This window comes from Harpia harpyja, chromosome 3, assembly GCF_026419915.1.
Source record: "Harpia harpyja isolate bHarHar1 chromosome 3, bHarHar1 primary haplotype, whole genome shotgun sequence".
Lineage (NCBI taxonomy): Eukaryota > Metazoa > Chordata > Aves > Accipitriformes > Accipitridae > Harpia > Harpia harpyja.
Genome location: NC_068942.1, coordinates 63,889,924 through 63,908,594, shown reverse-complemented (window position 1 = coordinate 63,908,594; position 18,671 = coordinate 63,889,924). Strand labels below are relative to the sequence as shown.

Below are 18,671 nucleotides of genomic sequence, written 5' to 3'. Positions count from 1 at the left end.
TATGCAATTGTACGAGGTTCAACAAGGCCAAGTGCTGGGTCCTGCACTTGGGTCACAACAACCCCACGCAGCGCTACAGGCTTGGGGAAGAGTGGCTGGAAAGCTGCCTGGCGGAAAAAGACCTGGGGGTGTTGGTCAACAGCCGGCTGAATGTGAGCCGGCAGTGTGTCCAGGTGGCCAAGAAGGCCAACGGCATCCTGGCCTGTATCAGAAATAGCGTGGCCAGCAGGAGCAGGGAAGTGATCGTCCCCCTGTACTCGGCACTGGTGAGGCCGCACCTGGAGTACTGTGTTCAGTTTTGGGCCCCTCACTACAGGAAAGACATTGAGGTGCTGGAGCGTGTCCAGAGAAGGGCAACCAAGCTGGTGAGGGGCCTGAAGCACCGGTCTTATGAGGAGCGGCTGAGGGAACTGGAGTTGTTTAGTCTGGAGAAAAGGAGGCTGAGGGGAGACCTTATAGCTCTCTACAACTACCTGAAAGGAGGTTGTAGTGAGGTGGGTGCTGGTCTCTTCTCCCAAGTAGCAAGTGATAGGACGAGAGGAAATGGCCTCAAGTTGCACCAGGGGAGGTTTAGGTTGGATATTAGGGAAAATTTCTTCACTGAGAAAGCATTGTCAAGCATGGTAACCAGCTGCCCAGGGAAGTGGCTGAGTCACCATCCCTGGAGGTATTTAAAAGATGTGTAGATGTGGTGCTTAGGGACATGGTTTAGTGGTGGACTTGGCAGTGTTAGGTTAATGGTTGGAGTCGATGATCTTTTGATGATGACCCTCGATCGAGGGTCTTTTCCAACCTAAATGATTCTATTCTATGATTCTATAAATGAGCTGACCATGGCTATTAAAGAGAATCATATGATTTAATTTAGTTTTGTAATATTTTTGTGCTTGTATGTTACATTTAGCTTGAACTTACTCTTGCTTCTCTAAGTGGCGTTTCTTAATAGTAACATTATATAGATTAGTGATAGAGAAAAGTAATTAGTAATTTTTAGGGTTCAAGTTGTTAAGTGATGAAAAAGTTTCTATCAGTTCTTTGATACTGTTCCACTGTTTACTTGGGCAAATACTGGAGTCTTACACCACAGTTCAATAAATACCTCTTTCTGTAACAACCCTCCCATTTATATAGTTCTGCTTGTTTTTTTCTTGTCCTTGACCTTACCAGTTACGCCCATCCATCTGTTTGTGGGGTCATGTGGCAAGTCTTATTGGGGAAATGATTCATATAAAAAATGAAGTGGCAAAAAAATGTGGTTACTTTTATCAATAAGTTCCCTCATCCCTTTTGCCACATGGCCCCACAAGTATTTGTATCAATATGTTTGAAGGGCATTGTGGAGGCTGGTTCTGTTTATTCTAGCATTGATGCCAGAAACCATGTTCATTAAACCAAACCCTTACTTGTAAATCTTTAATTTAGGCAACAAATACAGAATAAAGATTTTACACAGATTTTTTTCAAGAGAACAACCACATGAATGTCTTGAAAGAAAAATAGTGAACTAAGATATAAAGATAGATTATGGATTTGTTAATACCTAATTGCCTTTGATATTTTTTTAAGATGACCTTTTTGTCTGTTGAGATAGCTTTACAGCCTGTTCTAGTAGCACATAAATTGCCAACTCTCAAGATCAATGAATAGGCGGCACTCTATTATAGGAGTCATTCTATAAAAGGAAAATTGTATACTATAATTTTCTGGGCTCGTATGTTACTCTGAAAGAGAAAAAAATAAATGGATGGAAAGCTTGTATTGCTTTTTATGGTTTCACTTCCATAGTTATCCAATTGAATGGAAAGCTGTTCACGCAGGCAAGTTCAGTATGTTTAGGCAACCTCTGTTATTAAAGAAATTGTGCATGTACAGAACCTAGCAGTTGAAAGCAGCAAGACTTTGTAATCCTGGAAACTGAGACTGTAACAGTTCGTAATATATGATTTTTCAAGAAGAAATAAGGAAAGAAACACCGGAAATCCATACGCTTGGAGTTTAAGATTTGAATTGAGACAGCAGGTGGAGCTGAAGGAGTTGTGCTTTTGAACAACTGCAGAAAGAATAGGATATGAATGAATCAAAGAAAGAGAAGTGCAGAGCTTTTGTTATGTTATTTGATAAAGAAAAATTCCTGCAGCATACAGTCATGTTGCCTTCTAAAGAAAACTAAATTGTTTACAATGAGCATAAAGCATATATTAGAAAGTTATGAGAAAAGAATATTTGTCTGTGTTTAAATATTGAGCTGAAGTGGGATTTTTTTGTAAAAAAAAAATGTATCTGCAGAGTTTTTATGTCAAGATTTTTAAATGTTTCATGGGGAGGCCTGAAGTTTTGGGGGGCAGATTTTTGTTTCTAAATTTTTATGTTTTACTTTTGATTTTAGAAGAAATGGTCAATTAAGAACTTACAAACTAGGTTTGCATTTCAATTTCTTTCTTTTTTGGTTCATTAAAAGGATAAGATAAAGTAAAGACTTTCATATAGTATACAGGAGGAATAACCCATTCAGTTTTACATTCAATTTTATTATGAATTTCATAGGAATCTCTGTCTGAGGTTATAGATTATTTCAGAGTTCTCTCACTGCTGGGAATGATGCCAGATAGATTGTTTAAGCAGCATGGATCTTTATCCGTGGCATGCAAGTGCTATTGACTTAGAAAAGTCCATGTTTCTTTCCAGTGCAAAGAACCATGAGATGGCAGGTAACAAGAAGAAAAAAGTAGAAGTAAACAAAAATATTATACTCAAGTGTAGAAAATATGTGAGAAAATTTAAACAATATTGAAATATTTGCATGATCATGATCTAACTTTGAAGGCTGTTATTTCAGTTTTATTTTTGTGTTTGTTTATATAATGAAAATTATTCATAATGAGTATACCACAGTCATACATATTTTTAATGAGAAAAATAAAACTGACTTTTTTGCAGGGAGATTTATTTATATTTTACATTTTTCTAAGTCTATTATTTGAAAAGTTTTTAAATCTCATGAGCGCAATGAAGGCTGCACAGTTATACAGTAATGAAACAAGGAAAATGTTTTCAGCTTTTGCTGCGCAAGGTAAGTTTTTCTCCTAAATATTTGAAGTATTAGTTTAATTCTAAAACAATTAAGGAAAACAGAACACCTGAAGGAAATGAAAAGAAGTTGAGATGTCCTGGATGCTGCAAAGTTAAGTAAAACAGTACCAGACTAACAAAGATGGTGATGATATTACTGTAAAGTCAGGGTCAGTAGGCTGTGGAGTTCTAGGTGGTAGCACTGTATTGTCTGATGTACTATGAGCTCCTCCGGCTGTTAGAAGAAATCTCTAGCCATTCACCCTACCTGCTTGCTGTTACTGCCTCTCATTATTTCTCTGTTACTCATACTCGTATATCTCCACTCATTTATGTCATATATTTTATGGATTTCTGTCCCTGGTGATGGCTATAGATCTTTTTTATTTCTCATGATAGACCAAGGAAGGGAAACCAAAGCACTAAGGATTTTTTCTTGTTCCTGTTGGGAAGTAGATGTGGTGATTCTTTTTCATTCCTGCTAGATAGCAGAGGATCTCCCATTGCCAAACTGAAAAAAAAGGAAACTTCATCAGTAGCCTCTGAGCCGGTAGACATTCAGATGATCCTTTGCCTTTTTCCTCCTGACCTGAGATAGGTCGATGGTCCTTGAAAAGAGGGAGGGTGAAACATATGGCAGATCAGGTGATGTTGGGATGATCAGATAAGCATCCACTCAGCTTTTTGCCATGAACTGAAAGTAGCTTTTGAAGTGTTATTTTTAGTGAATTATTTCAAAGGACTGAACTGTTTCAAGCACTATGTTTTTGTTTGTCTTGCTATCTGCTGCACACAATCTATGATAGCCCTGTTTGAGATGCTTTATTTTCCATTTGGGTCTGGAAGTGAGTTCGTAACCTAAGTGATTGATCAGTTGATATTACTGTGGTATAATGTATTCAGGATCTTAAGTCTGCAGCGGGATTAAACTGAAGGAGAAATTTTTTATGAAAGAAATTTTTGAAACACAATGCTCAGACTGAGATGTCAATGAAAATGATAGATTTGAAATGTAATTTTGCGTATTTTAGAGTTTATATTTGCAAAGTTTTACAGATCTGAAATTTTCAATTCAAGATGTCTACTTTTAAAACTAAAACTTAAATAAGAGAGTTGTAGATGTTGTAGGCACGGTACTTTTGAACAGGGTTCACAGTGGCAAAAAGGAATTGTCAGTATAAAATCTTTCTTAGACTGTTCGTCTATGTAATGTAGCCATCCTAAAATATTTTCCGAATACAGTAACTTAAAGAGTGTATAATCATTTCAGAAATATGAATTGATTAGCTCACATGCAAACATAATTGTATTAAGTAGTTTAAACCCCCCCTTAATTTATATTATTTTTCTCTTACCTAATCTTCATTTAAAAGATAGAGGATTTTTGACTTTTGAAGACTTCCAGAGAGCCTTCAATTCTGTTTCTCCTAAGTTATCTGAAAAAAATCATAGTCGAAGCCTTCACATAAGATTAACAGAGCAGGCTTTTTGTTGTGTATATTTCAGTTAATTGAAGTTATTAGATTCTATCATGCAGCTGAAGATGTAAGCTTCAGCACATTAGTGTTTCAGTGCTTTTAATAATAAATATTATAAATATAAATAATATGTGTAAATAATATAAATTGTATAAATAGAAATAATAAAAACAATAACTATAATTAAAATAATAAATATTACCAGATACAGAAAGTAATTTGTTGCCTGTACTGTTTCTTAAGAAGCCTAAAATTATTTACTTTTACATTTTCCTCCTGTAATCAGGAAATCTGTATTCAACAGCTGTCTCTTGAAAAATTCAGTTAAACTGTATTGTATATTGCAAGGCAGTAGTGGTGAGTTTTCTTGCAAGGTGAGATTGACTCAGAAGTGAAAGGATAAAATTTTGAGAGTAATTTGCAGATCATAAAAAATTGGTCTTACCTCTGCAGTTGCCAGTAAACATTATTTAAAAAATGTTTTGGAAAACATTGCATTGCAAAGCCTAAAACTTCCTTCTTGTGATGTGAATGTTTTGTTTGGAAGTAACTCAGTCATTGAGAAAAGCCTTCACTTTTGAAGACATGTCATCAGATAGCTTGCTGAGCACCATCTTTAAAAGGTGGTGTTGGATTTTGGTTTGTTTTTCTTTTTTGCAGTTATCTGGAGTCATAGTACAAAGCATTATAGCAGAACAGGAATTGGTCCATACATCTTTCAAGCCACTGGCATACAATAACAAAATCAAAGTGTAGAGTGACTAATGTCTTCTTAGATGATAATCTTGTGGTTTTGCACTAAAGACGTAATGTATTTTGGGGAGAGTAATTATTTTAAGAAGGTTTGAAAAGTTGTGTGGTATATTTTTCTTAATGTCCAAGTGATTTTACTGTCACTTTTTGGTATATTGTCAAGAAATGAATAGGAAAATGTAGGTAGAATAGCTTCAGGTATTATCCTTTCAAAATATTTTATTTCAAGGACTTCTATGAAGGGCCTAATGTTCAATTTTTCTGTACAGTGACTAAAATGTTTTTCTTGAATATTAATGCTTTTTAGGTCAGAAAAGCATATGTTTTATTTTGCATTTTTACATATATTTTTTCATTATCTTTCTCATTTGAAAAATTGTAAAATAAATTCAGACTTAGCTTCATATTGTAAAATAGTTCTGAAAACTTTTGACCCATCTTTCTGTCAATGAAACTCCCCAATTTCAAATCTAAATGATAATAATGATGAATTTAATAAATGAAGTAAAGTTCAACCAAATGTTATGGTATACTATGTATCTAGTAAAGAAGACATGTCACGATCAACAGTGGCTCTAATGCTAGCATATTAGTCTGTAAATATCAGAGTCCAGCAAATGAAACTTGTGATTGCATATTTATGAACAAGGTATGGAACCCGAAGAGAAACGTAGAAAAATTTCTTTTTCAAGAAGAGGTTTGCATGTTTCTTTGGCTACTCTTGAAAGAAATTGCACAGTAGTATTGTGTAATACAGATTTCTTTAGGACTGAACAGGCCAAATCTGTATGGAACTCTTCAGAATTGTAATTTGAAATCAGAGTCCTAAATCCTCTTTTAGGTACACATCCTTTTTGGATATTTCTTTTAACTCTTGGTATGTATGTTGAACTTTATGTAGGGAAACAGAGCTAAGACTTTTGTCCTAAATTGAGCTGTACAATTGGATTAAAACTGTATGAAAAGAAAACCAGAGGAAATATTTTGGACATAGATATTTGTCAGAAGTTTCAATGTATTTGTGGCACAAAATCCATATGACAATGGATTGCTAAAACAAACAGTGTATATAATTTTGTATTTGCAGATATGTTTCTTGTTCTTCCTTCTTTTCAGTACAGAGACCAAAATTAAGTTTTGGGACTGAACATAGTTTTAAAATATTTCTTTCGTGTTAAATAAAATAATTTACAGTACATATACATGTAAGATGTTTAGCATCTTTAGGTGTGATGACTCTAATCAAGTATGAGTTCTAAAATTATATCTATATTAGCAATTAATACAGCACATAAGGATCAGGTCTGTAGAGCAAGAAGTTCATGCTGGGGATCCGGTATCTGTATGACATTCATTGAGGGAGTTACTTGGACTAATTCTAGTCTGGCCAACAGACTGATTAATTACTGGAAGTTGGGAGTGCTTTGGGTGCATGCCGGGAACACGTCTTTTGGTTTAATTCCGTCTGGAAGGAATGCAGTTTGTATACTGTGATCACTGTGATTTTAACCATAGTACAATCAGTGGGGAAGACTGGGAGATTCAACTCAAAAGAGCATTCCAAATCTTAAGTAAAACACAGTGACATATTAAGACAAGGAAAAAAAAAGCTTAATTAGAAAAACTAATTTCAGAGCTTCATGAAATTATTATATGAAAAGGGTATTTCATGTTCGTGGAAATACTATCTCCAAACCATGTCAGGTACTGGTGGGTTCCTTTAATTTGGAGGGTTGCATGTATTATTTTCTTACACTTTAAATGAAGTAAAATGTTACAGAATAAGCTAAGTCTGTGGTTAGTGTCTCAAAGGCTAAAAGGGAAGGAACGGGAAGTAGGAAAAAAAGGCACATACATAATACTTAGCTTCTCTACTTACCATACAGAGCAGGGAATTATTTTCTGCTATAGAGTGTAATTCTCAACATAGATAAAAAACCGAAAACAAGTGTATTCAAGCTACGCAGAACACAAGGAAGGAAGAATATCAGTAATTGATTTATGTTAAGAATGAAGGGCTGCACCAAAATAATTTAGCTTTCAGACCAAGTAGACTTGATATGTAGGTGTGCAAAATGCTCATAATGAGGCATCCATACATGTTGAATGGATTTTAACAAACTTGAGGCTTGAAAATAGAATTGTTGTATTTATCATTCATATATTTTATTCATATTAAAATAGTATTTAAATGTTTGATATAATATAGTAAGAAGCTAAAGAATAACAGATTATTTTTCTAACCTACCTGTAAACAACTCTTATGCTCAAAAACTTTTTATGGCTACAAAGAACACACACCTGATACATAAAGCCAGTATTTATTTTTACTATAACTGAAATCTTAGCAGTCTAGCCAAAGAATTATTAGTAGTACAGATTTAATAATTGAAAAAAAAGAAAAATAAAATAAAGAATACTATGCTAGATAAAGTCTCAATGGAGTTAACTGTGTTACACACCTCCTAACATCTACCCCTTTTTCTGTTATTATTCTCAGTCTTCCACTGTCCCTCTCAGTCCTGAGGTTGACAGGTTCAAGGCAGGCATGGCAGGGTGAATTGCCATTATCCTGACTTCTTCACCAGAGGGAGTATGATACTCATATTGATGTTTTCTTCTCTGTCCCTCTAGCATCCACTTTGGGTCGTTTTTGTATGTTTTCCAACACGGTTTACACCTTCCTCTTTCTTCATTGGTCTGCAAGCCCACATTGCATCCAAATTCACTATATGTGGCATATATTACATATTTCAGATACTTGTTCTTTGCTCTCTTTGTCATCCATAAACCCACTTTTTTCCAGCTCCTGTGTCTGCATTTCTTTAACTGACCATTGGTGAGTTGTTTATAGTCTTGGTCCTCCAGTGTTAGCCTGTGCCCTGTATCTTAACATCCCATGCCTGTGCTCCTCTACTCTATATGCTATGTCTTTACATCTGAAGGGCTCTGCTATCATGCCAGGTCTACATTTCTCTACATCATTATCTTAAACTCATAAATATTTCATTTTACATAGAAGACATTTTTGATACTACTGTCTGTATAAAGCTATGTTTATACTGTATAAAGGTAAGAAGAACAAATTAGACATAGCCATCTGGTCCTTAAAAGAACTGCTGTTACAGATAAAGCGAGTAAAATCTCCATGCAGGTCTGACAAGCCTCAGTCCTCAGACCTTGCAACTCAGTATAGAGTTTGTGGCCTGTTGTTAGCAATGGCTTACTGTATTTACTGGAATACAGGGCTATGAAACATACAGTTAATATCTCTGCTTTACTTTAACATTGTATTTTCTTTTATAAATGTGTAAAGATGTAATGAATTAATTTGAATTGGTAATACAGCTTCAGGTTGGAGTGGTGGTGTTAAATGTTCTATTTTATGAAAGAAAAAAGATACCTCATTCAGTAGTGTTTCTAAGTATAGCATGTGGGTGGTTTGTTGGTTTTTTTTTTTAATTCCATGGGAATAGGAAGAAACATAAATATATTTTCATCTCATACTGATAAAAGAATATTTAATGTAGATGTTCTTTCTCCTGAGGGACTGTTTTCTTGCAGATGCCAGTAATATACTGCACTTAGCTGTTGCTAAAGTTTGCAAAATGTGGGTGAGTTTTTAGTTTATATTTGATTGTATTAACTGACCATAATCTTGCCTGAACAGTAGCATAACATTTATTGTTTCTGAGCTAATAATTGCAGTTATATTGAACAAAATGCTCAAGTGCTTATCATGCACCTGGTGTGCACCTGATTAGAATGCCATTGTACCATAAAAACTCAACATTCTTGACACAGGAGTTGCAGAAGTACCTGCTAAGGTAAATGGTGTGATGATATGTTCTTTCATGATGGGGCTTTTTGTAATGGGTACCACACACAAGAATTTCTTTATAATAATGCTGCTGCTCTGCATGTAGCTACATGGATATGAAATGTGACAAGTCCTTTGCAATAATAATTTCTGATAAATGGCTGTCTGTAAGTGAACATGTCTTTTAAAGCTGGATTCAAATTCTTAAAAAAATATTTCAAGTACTGTTTTGCTTTTTTGTTGTGAATATGAACGTAATTCGAATTATACAATATTATTAGTTACTGCTGCTGAAAATGTATTTATCTTAGCTGTACCATTTGTTTAGAAAAAATAGGTTATTTGTATGCCAAATCCTTAGACCATGATAATGGAAATAGTGACAGAAGTAAGTTGAAAACCAATCACATGTGAATGTGAGTGAACCTATAAATGATGAAAAATGTCTTACAAACCAAAAGTGGACAGAAAAGTCTCATACAGTTTTTAAAGCTAGCAAGCATAAATCAGATCTTGAGGAAGAAAAGGCGGCATTCATGATCTGCATTTTATGCTGCTGTGCCTTTAGATTGATAGGATCACACACTAGAGGTATATTAGTACTTTTCTATGTATTGGTACTTTCCATACGAAAAATGACCTAATTGTCTCGTATTTCTTTCATGTAATTATCTAGTAATGAGAAAATAACCTGTTTTTCAGAGCTACCCCACGGAAGAAATCTTATGCTCTTTTATGCAAGTTTGATTTATAGACATGTACTGCAGAGCACAGTGAATATGAGACATTTATCTTCCTATGGCTAGTTGCCATGGAAACATAGTACACAGTACAATGTCATTCCAGCTCTGGTGATGCCTGCAGTAGTTTATTCCTTTGTTGTTCTTGTTTCTTAAGCAACTGTCTTGCAGCCTTTCATATTATCACACTTCATCACCTATACAAGTCTTTTTCCTTATCTCTTGAGAACCATCTCTAACAGAAAAGATCCGTTTTTTGCCTACACATGCATATCAGTTTATGTACTTTTTTTTCAAATCATGGGTTAAAAGCTTGTCTCATGCCCACAAATAATATACCATTGCCCTAAAACTGGTAAAAGAATATGGTAAACCAGACTGAACATCAAAGCGTAAAGGACCTGGCTCAGCATCTTTATTTACTATCTCCTATCAGGGACTGGAGTTAAGAATGTTTTTCTGTAACCAGTATCTCACTCTAGGAAGACAGAAAGTAAAAATAATCCAACAGATTCTCTTACCTGTCCCTAGCTGGCATTTGTGAGGTTGACAAAAATCCAACACCTGTCTTATAATATTGTCCTGGTTTCAGCTGGGATAGAGTTAATTTTCTTTGTAGTAGCTGGTATAGTGTTTTGTTTTGGATTTAGTATGAAAAGAATGTTGATAATGCACTGATGTTTTCAGTTGTTGCTAAGTAGTGTTTGTACTAAGTCAAGGATTTTTCAGCTTCTCATGCATGACTGGCAAGAAGGTTGGAGGGGCACAAGAAGTTGGGAGAGTATTGTTATTTCATTATTATTACTATTATTATCATCATTATTATTATTTTCTTCCTTTCTGTCCTATTAAACTGTCTTTGTCTCAGCCCATGAGTTTTACTTTTTTTCGATTCTCCCCCCCATCCCACTGGGTGGGGGGGAGTGAGCAAGTGGCTGAGTGGTGCTTATTTGCCTCCTGGGGTTAAACCATGACAGTCCTTTTTGGTGCCCAACACTGGGCCCAACGGGTTGAGATAATGACAAATCCGACTGGAACACGTTAGAACAAATTTGTTATAGGCATTCATTATATTAGTTCAATAGTTGTTGGTCACAATGTCAATTTATTAGCTCTCAAAGTTGGTGTGCTTCTTCTTGAAGTTGCATTTTGTAATGCCTCACTTGCAGTGTATGCTCCCTGTTGTGCCATTTATCACCCATGGGAACTGGGCTAAAGTTATGATGTTGTTGTACTTTGTAACACTGGCTTATGCTGTGATAGAATTGCTGGTTGTGAAACTAATCTGGTATTTGTACTCAGCATTGCTGTCATCTCCGTTCTTCGGGAGCCATCTATCAGAAACTATTAATAATTACACCTTTTACCTTTTCTCCTCGGAGAGCCAATCCATGGGGGAGACACATTTCTTCACCTTCCTCTTCTCCTCCAGGCAAATTATAATAGCTCTTGAGAATTTTTAATATCCTTGGGATGTTCAAACCAGCATGTTCCTATTGCTGTATCTCCTAAATGTGTTCCAGGTCTTGTTTAAGGTTAAACAACTATTTAAGAATATCACCCAGAGATCTGCCTCGAGGCTAGATAATCATGGGTGACGTGGCATGTGGGAAAATATGGGCAGGTATCTGGTGAACTTCTCACCTCCAATGGTTTGGAATTTTGCTCCCGAACAACTGCAGGACCCTGATAAAGTGATAGAATATTTGAAAGGAAAATGCTGTGGCTATTCCAAAGACACACAACTTACCACACTGTGCTGGGTCCTGCCCAGTATCTACCAAACACTGCTCAACATTATGGAGCACCCTCAGGGAGAAGGGAGGGAAAACGGACCAAAAGGCACTGCAGCTACTCCAGCCCCGGTGATAAGCACTGCGGCTACTCCAATCCCGCCTACAGGCACTGCAGATGAAGATGAACCAGGGTCCTCATGAGAACAGGAGGAAGAGGCAGAACCAGAGGTAATCACCTGATCCCTGTCCCTGAGTGAGCTGTGGGATATGCAAAAAGATTTCAGCTGTTGTCCAGGTGAGCACATTGTCACCTGGCTGCTCCTATGCTGGGACAATGGGGCTAGTAGCCTGGAATTAGAGGGTAGAGAAGCCAAGCAGCTGGGATCACTTTCTAGGGAAGGGGGCATTGACAAGGCAATTGGAAAAGGGACACAAGCCCTCAGCCTCTGGAGGCAACTTCTGTCAGGTGTGAAGGAAAGGTACCCCTTCAAGGAAGGTGTTATATGTGAACCAGGCAAGTGGACCACCATGGAGAGAGGTATCCACTATCTGAGGGAATTAGCCATGCTAGGGATGATTTATTATGACCCGGACAACACAAAACTACTCAGAGATCCAGACAAAGTCCAATGCATGCGACCCATGTGGCGGAAGTTTGTACGGAGCACACCATCATTGTATGCCAACCCATTGGCAGTACTGAGCTGGAAAGACGAAGAGGCACTGATGGTGGATGAAATGGCTCGCTGTCTCTGGCAATACAAAGAAAATCTCTCTTCCTCCCTACAAGCCTGCATCTCGGCTGTGGAAAAACTGTTCGAAATGTCCAAAAAACTGATCAAACTGATCAAAAAGTCCTACTCCCCACCTGTATCTCAGCTATTAGGAGTGAGTGTTCCTCTGCTCAAGAGAGAGAATATAGAGAGTACACACCATGGGGTACCCTGTGGTTTCACCTGTGTGACTACAGAGAGGACATGAGGAAGTGGGATGGAAAACCTACCTCGACCCTAGATGCACCGGTACATGAGTTGCGAGGAAAAACAACCACAAAAGGGGATTCTTCCAGGAAAAATGCTGCTCCAGTTTCCAGCAGGCAATTCCCCAGGCAGAGTAGAAGGGCTGATCTTATGTCTGATCCTCTTGAAGGGACTTCTAATTTGTTTTTACAAAAAGTGAGTAATGAATACTCTGACTGGGATTAGAGGGGCCTTGTCTCCAGCCAGGTGGAGGAAAGGGACAACTGGCTTTATTGGGTTGTGTGGATTTGATGGCCTGGCACATTAGACCCACAGGAGTATAAGGCTCTAGGAGATGCCAGTGCACAGTGTACCCTAATGCCATCAAGTTATAAAGGGGCAGAACCCATCTGTATTTCTGGTGTGATGGGGGGTTCCCACAGCCAACTGTATTGGAGGCTGAAGTGAGTCTAACTGGGAATGAGTGGCAGAAACGCCCCATTGTGACTGGCCCAGAGGCTCTGTGCATCTTTGGCATAGACTGTCTCAGGAGAGGATATTTTAAGGACCCGAAGGGGTATAGATGGGCTTTTGGTATAGCTGCCTTGGAGGCAGAGGAAATTGAACAGCTGTGTACCCTGCCTCGTCTCTCCGAGGACCCTTCGGTTGTGGGGTTGCTGCAGGCTGACGAACAACAGGTGCCAATTGCTACCACAATGGTGTACCTGCAGCAATAGCACGTGAACCAAGACTCCCTGATTCCCATCCACAAGTTCATTCGTTGACTGGAGAGCCAAGGAGTGATCAGCAAAACTTGCTCACCCTTTAACAGTCCCATATGGCCAGTGCGACAGTCTAATGGAGAGTGGAGACTAACAGTTGACTAACGTGGCCTGAATGAAGTCATGCCACTGCTGAGTGCTGCCTTGCTGGGCAGGCTAGAACTTCAATATGAATTGGAGTCAAAGGCAGCCAGGTGGTACACCACAACTGATATCACTAATGTGTTTTTCTCAATCCCTTTGGCAGCAGAGTGCTGGCCGCAGTTTGCTTTCACTTGGAGGGGTGTCCAGTACACCTGGAATCGACTGCCCCAGGGGTGGAAACACAGCCCCACCATTTGCCATGGGCTAATCCAGGCTGCACTGGAAAAGGGTGAGGCTCCAGAACACCTGCAGTACATTGATGACATCGTTGCATGGGGCAACACAGCAGCAGAAGTTTTTGAGAAAGGGAAGAAAATAATCCAAATACTTCTGAAAGCTGGATTTGCCATAAAATAAAGTAAGGTCAAGGGATCTGCAGATGGCAAGATGGATGTCATCAAATCCCAATGGATGTGATCAACAAGATAGAAGCTATGTCTCCAACTAATAAAAAGGAAACACAGGCCTTCTTAGGCATTGTGGGTTTTTGGAGAATGCATATCCGAAATTACAGTCTGATTGTAAGCCCTCTCTATCAAGTGGCCCAGAAGAAGAACAATTTTAAATGGGGCCCTGAGCAACAACAAGCCTTTGAACAAATTAAACTGGAGATTGTTCATGCAGTAGCCCATGGGCCAGCCTGGGGTGGACAAGGTGTTGAAAATGTGCTCTATAGCGCAGCTGGGGAGAATGGCCCTACCTGGAGTCTCTGGCAGAAAGCACCCAGAGAGAGCTGAGGTTGACCCCTGGGGTTTTGGACTCGGGGTTATCAAAGATCTGAGGCTCACCATACACCAACTGAAAAGGAGATATTGGCAGCATATGGAGTTTGAGCTGCCTCCGAATAGTTGGTACTGAAACACAGCTCCTATTAGCACCCTGACTGCCGGTGCTGGGCTGGATGTTCAAAGGGAAGGTTCCCTCTACACATCATGCAACTGATGCTATGTGGAGTAAATGGGTTGTGCTGATCACACAACAAACTCGAATAGGAAACCCATTGCCCAGGAATTTTGGAGGTGCTCATGGACTAGCCAGAAGGCAAAGACTTTGGTATATTGCCAGAGGAGGAGGTTACGTATGCTGATGAGGCCCACTGTATAATAAACTGCCAGAAAATGAGAGGCAATATGCCCTCTTTACTGATGGGTCCTGTCACATTGTAGGAAAGCATCGGAGGTGGAAGGCTGCTGTGTGGAGTCCTATACGACCAGCTGCAGAAACTGCTGAAGGAGAAGGTGAATCGAGTCAGTTTGCAGAGGTGAAAGCCATCCAGCTAGCTTTAGTTATTGCTGAATGAGAAAAGTAGCCACTGCTCTATCTCTATACTGACTCAGGGGTGGTAGCAAATGCCTTGTGGGGGTGGTTACAGCAATAGAAGCAGAGCAATTTGCAGCGCAGAGGTAAACCCATCTGGGCTGCTGCACTGTGGCAAGATATTGCATCCTGGCTAGAGAATCTGGTTGTAAAAGTACGTCCCATAGATGCTCATGTACCCAAGAGTTGGGCCACTGAAGGACATCAAAACAACCAGCACATGGATAAGGCTGCTAAGATTGAAGTGGCTCAGGTGGATCTGGACTGGCAACATAAGGGTCAATTATTTATAGCTCTGTGGGCCCATGACACCTCAGGCCATCAGGGAAGAGATGCAACATATAGATGGGCTCGTGATCGAGGGGTGGACTTGACCACAGATACTATTGCACAGGTTATCCATGAATGTGAAACGTGCTGCAGTCGTGCAAGCCAAACACCAAGCAAGTCGTGCAAGCCAAATACCCAGTTAAAGTCTCTGTGGTATGGAGGACAATGGCTGAAATATAAATATGGGGAGGCCTGGCAGATTGACTATATCACACTCCCACAAACCTGCCAAGGCAAGTCCATAGCAATGACCGGATGGCTGGAAACATATCCCGTGCCCCACACTACTGCCCGGAACGCTATCCTGGGCCTTGAAAAGCAAGTCTTATGGTGACATGACACCCCAGAAAGACCTGAGTCAGACAACGGGACTCATTTCTGAAACAACTTGGGCCAAAGAGCATGGCATTGAGTGGGTATATCATATCCCCTATCATGCACCAGCCTCCAGGAAAATCAAACAATACAATGGACTGTTAAAGACTACATTGAGAGCAATGGGGCGTGGAACCTTCAAACTTCAGGACACACATTTAACAAAAGCCCCCTGGTTAGTCAACACCAGAGGATCTGCCAATCGGGCTGGCCCTGCCAATCAGAACTTTTACGTGCTGTAGAAGGGGATGAAGTCCCTATAGTGCACATTAAAAATATGCCAGGGAAGACAGTCTGGGTTACTTCTGCCTCAGGCAAAGGCAAACACATTCATGGGATTGCTTTTGCTCAAGGACCTGGGCGTACTTGGTGGGTGATGCGGAAGGATGGGGAATTCTGATGTGCATCTAAAAGGGATTTGATTTTAGGTGAGAATAGCCAATTAATTGACTTGTACAATGTTAATTGCTATATAACTCTGCCACTGTATGTCCTCATTACTAGAATTGTTATGTGCTATATCAATGGCATTACAGTAAGAATCACTTAGGTTAATGAAGAATGAACTTCGATAAAACTGAGCAAAGCGCAGTAGTGGTGGAACCACAACTGACTTCAGCACGCAACAATCCAACACTACACACCATCCTCCTGCTGTGCCCAATGTCACCTGCTCACTGAACCACACTGAAGCCCGATCCTGCTCTGCTGACTGAGTGGACTTCGCAGCATCCTTCCTGCCCAGAAAGACTGTTATGCCAGATGGAGCCAAAGTCATGGGCTAAATGAACCCAACAGACAATTTATAGGGATGGCCCATAGACTAAGGGAATGATACCTCTCTCTGTGTGTATATATACATTTATATCTATCTATATATATCAAAGGACAGGGAAGGTGATGGTGATTAATGGGTATGTATTGGCAAGTGTGGGATCTGAGCGTGACATAAATGGTACAGAATAAGAGGTACATACTGTCCTGATTTTGGCTGGGATAGAGTTAATTTTCTTTCTAGTAGTTGGTATAGTGCTATGTTTTGGATTTGGCTTGAGAATAACGTTGATAACACACTGATGTTTTTAGTTGTTGCTAAGTAGCGTTTATAGCAAGTCAAGGATTTTTCAGCTTCTCATGCCCAGCTAGCAAGAAGGCTGGAGGGGCACAAGAAGTTGGGAGGGGATGCAGCTGGGACAGATGACCCAAACTGGGCAAAGGGGTATTCCATACCATATGATTTCATGCCCGGTATATAAACTGTGGGGAGTTGGCCGGAGGGGGGGCGGATCGCTGCTTGGGGACTGACTGGACATCAGTCGGCAAGTGGTGAGCAATTGCATTGTGCATCACTTGTTCTGTATATTCCATTTCTTTTATTATTATTATTGTCATAATGTTGTTGTTGTTATTATTAATTATTATTATTACGTTCTTCCTTTCTCTCCTATTAAACTGTCTTTATCTCAGCCCACGAGTTTTACTTTTTTCTGATTCTCTCCCCCATCCCACTGGGTGGGGGGAGTGAACAAGCAGCTGCATGGTGCTTAGTTGCTGGCTGGGGTTACACCACAAGAAATACCCACTCTCACCCTTGTGAGATAAGAAATCAGAGGAACTGGAAAAAAAAAAAAAAGGAGATCCTCATAATTAATCTAAAAAGGTTCTAAGGGTGTTCAGGGGGACAAGAGTCAAATTGAATGATTTCTATATTGAGAAGCTGTACCCTAACACAAGTTCTTCTTTTTCAAGGCAGTACCTATTTCATGATTCATTACACAGAGAACCAATACACAATTAAGGCTGTATGTGTCCCAGGTTCTGCTTAAGTGGGGTGATGCTTTGCAAGAAAACATGTATGGCTGAAAACATTTTGTAGAGTATCCTGAGTTAACACCTAAAGATAGATGTATCTTTTGGGTAATATTAATAATGAGTTTTGGTTTGTTTTTCCTATCTATAGCTCTGTTACCAATTTTGTAATCCAATTACTTAACAACTTACTTTGCTACTTGTGGTGGGTTGACCCTGGCCAGCAATTAAGCACCCACCCAGTGACTCACTAACTGCCCCCATAGTGGGACAGGAGAGAGAATCGAAAGAACAAGAGCAAGAAAACTCATGGGTTGAAATTAGGACACTTTAAAGAGTGAAGCAAAGCTGTGCATGCAAGTAAAGCAGAATATGGAATTTATTCATTACTTCTCATTGGCAGGCAGATGTTTAGCTGCTTCCCGTTTAGCCTAATGGTTACTTGGGAAGATAAACACCATAACCACGAACGTCCCCTCCTTCCTCATCCTTTCCCCAAGCTTCTACTGCTGAACATGATGTCATAGAATCATAGAATGTTTTGGGTTGCAAGGAACCTTTAAAGATCATCTAGTTCCAACCTACCTGCCATGGGCAGGGACATCTTTCACTAGACCAGGTTGCTCAGAGCCCCATCCAACCTTGCCTTGAACACTTCGAGGGATGGGGCATTCACAACCTTTCTGAGCAACCTGTTCCAGTGTCTCACCACCCTCACAGTGAAAAATTGCTTCCTTATAGCCAATCTAAATCTACCATTTTTCATTTTAAAACTATTGCCCCTGTCCTCTCACTACAGGCCTTGGTGATAAGTGTCTCTCCGTCTTTCTTATAAGCCTTCTTTACATATTGCAAGACTGCAAAAAGGTGTCCCTGGAGCCTTCTCTTCTCCAGGCTGAATGGCCTCAACTCTCTCAGCCTTTCTTTTATTGCAACAATAGGTGATATCGTAAGTCTCTTTACAGCATGAGCAACAAATTTCATATGCTATGGAAGATCCTTTTGGTCAGTTTGGGTAAGCTGTCCCAGCTGTGTCCCCTCCTAACTTCTTGCCCACCTCTAGCCTACTCACTAGGGGAACAGAGTGGGAAAAAGAAAGCCTGGAGGCTGTGCAAGCACTGCTCAGCAGTAGCCAAAACACTGGTGTATTATCAACACTGTTCTAGTCATAGATCCAAAACACAGCACCATTCATGCTACTGTGAAGCAAATTAACTCCATCCCAGCCAGACCCACTATGCTACTGTAAATTCAAATTGTTCATTCATTCAAACACTTGTCTAATAAAAAACATCACTAGCTAAATCCTTCAGGAACTGGGCATGCTGTTCCTATGGAGCAGTAAGCTGTTATACATCT

General features: G+C 39.5%; 1 protein-coding gene across 1 annotated transcript in view; it reads left to right on the top strand.

Annotated features, from left to right (window-relative positions):
- The window catches only part of EFCAB11 (EF-hand calcium binding domain 11), a 79,418-nt gene that overhangs the window by 5,141 nt on the left and 55,606 nt on the right, over nucleotides 1-18,671 (top strand). The window contains exons 4-5 of the mRNA XM_052783721.1: nucleotides 2,970-3,070; nucleotides 4,443-4,520. Coding sequence (XP_052639681.1) covers nucleotides 2,970-3,070; nucleotides 4,443-4,520 — 179 coding nt within the window. The remainder of the gene's footprint in view (nucleotides 1-2,969; nucleotides 3,071-4,442; nucleotides 4,521-18,671) is intronic.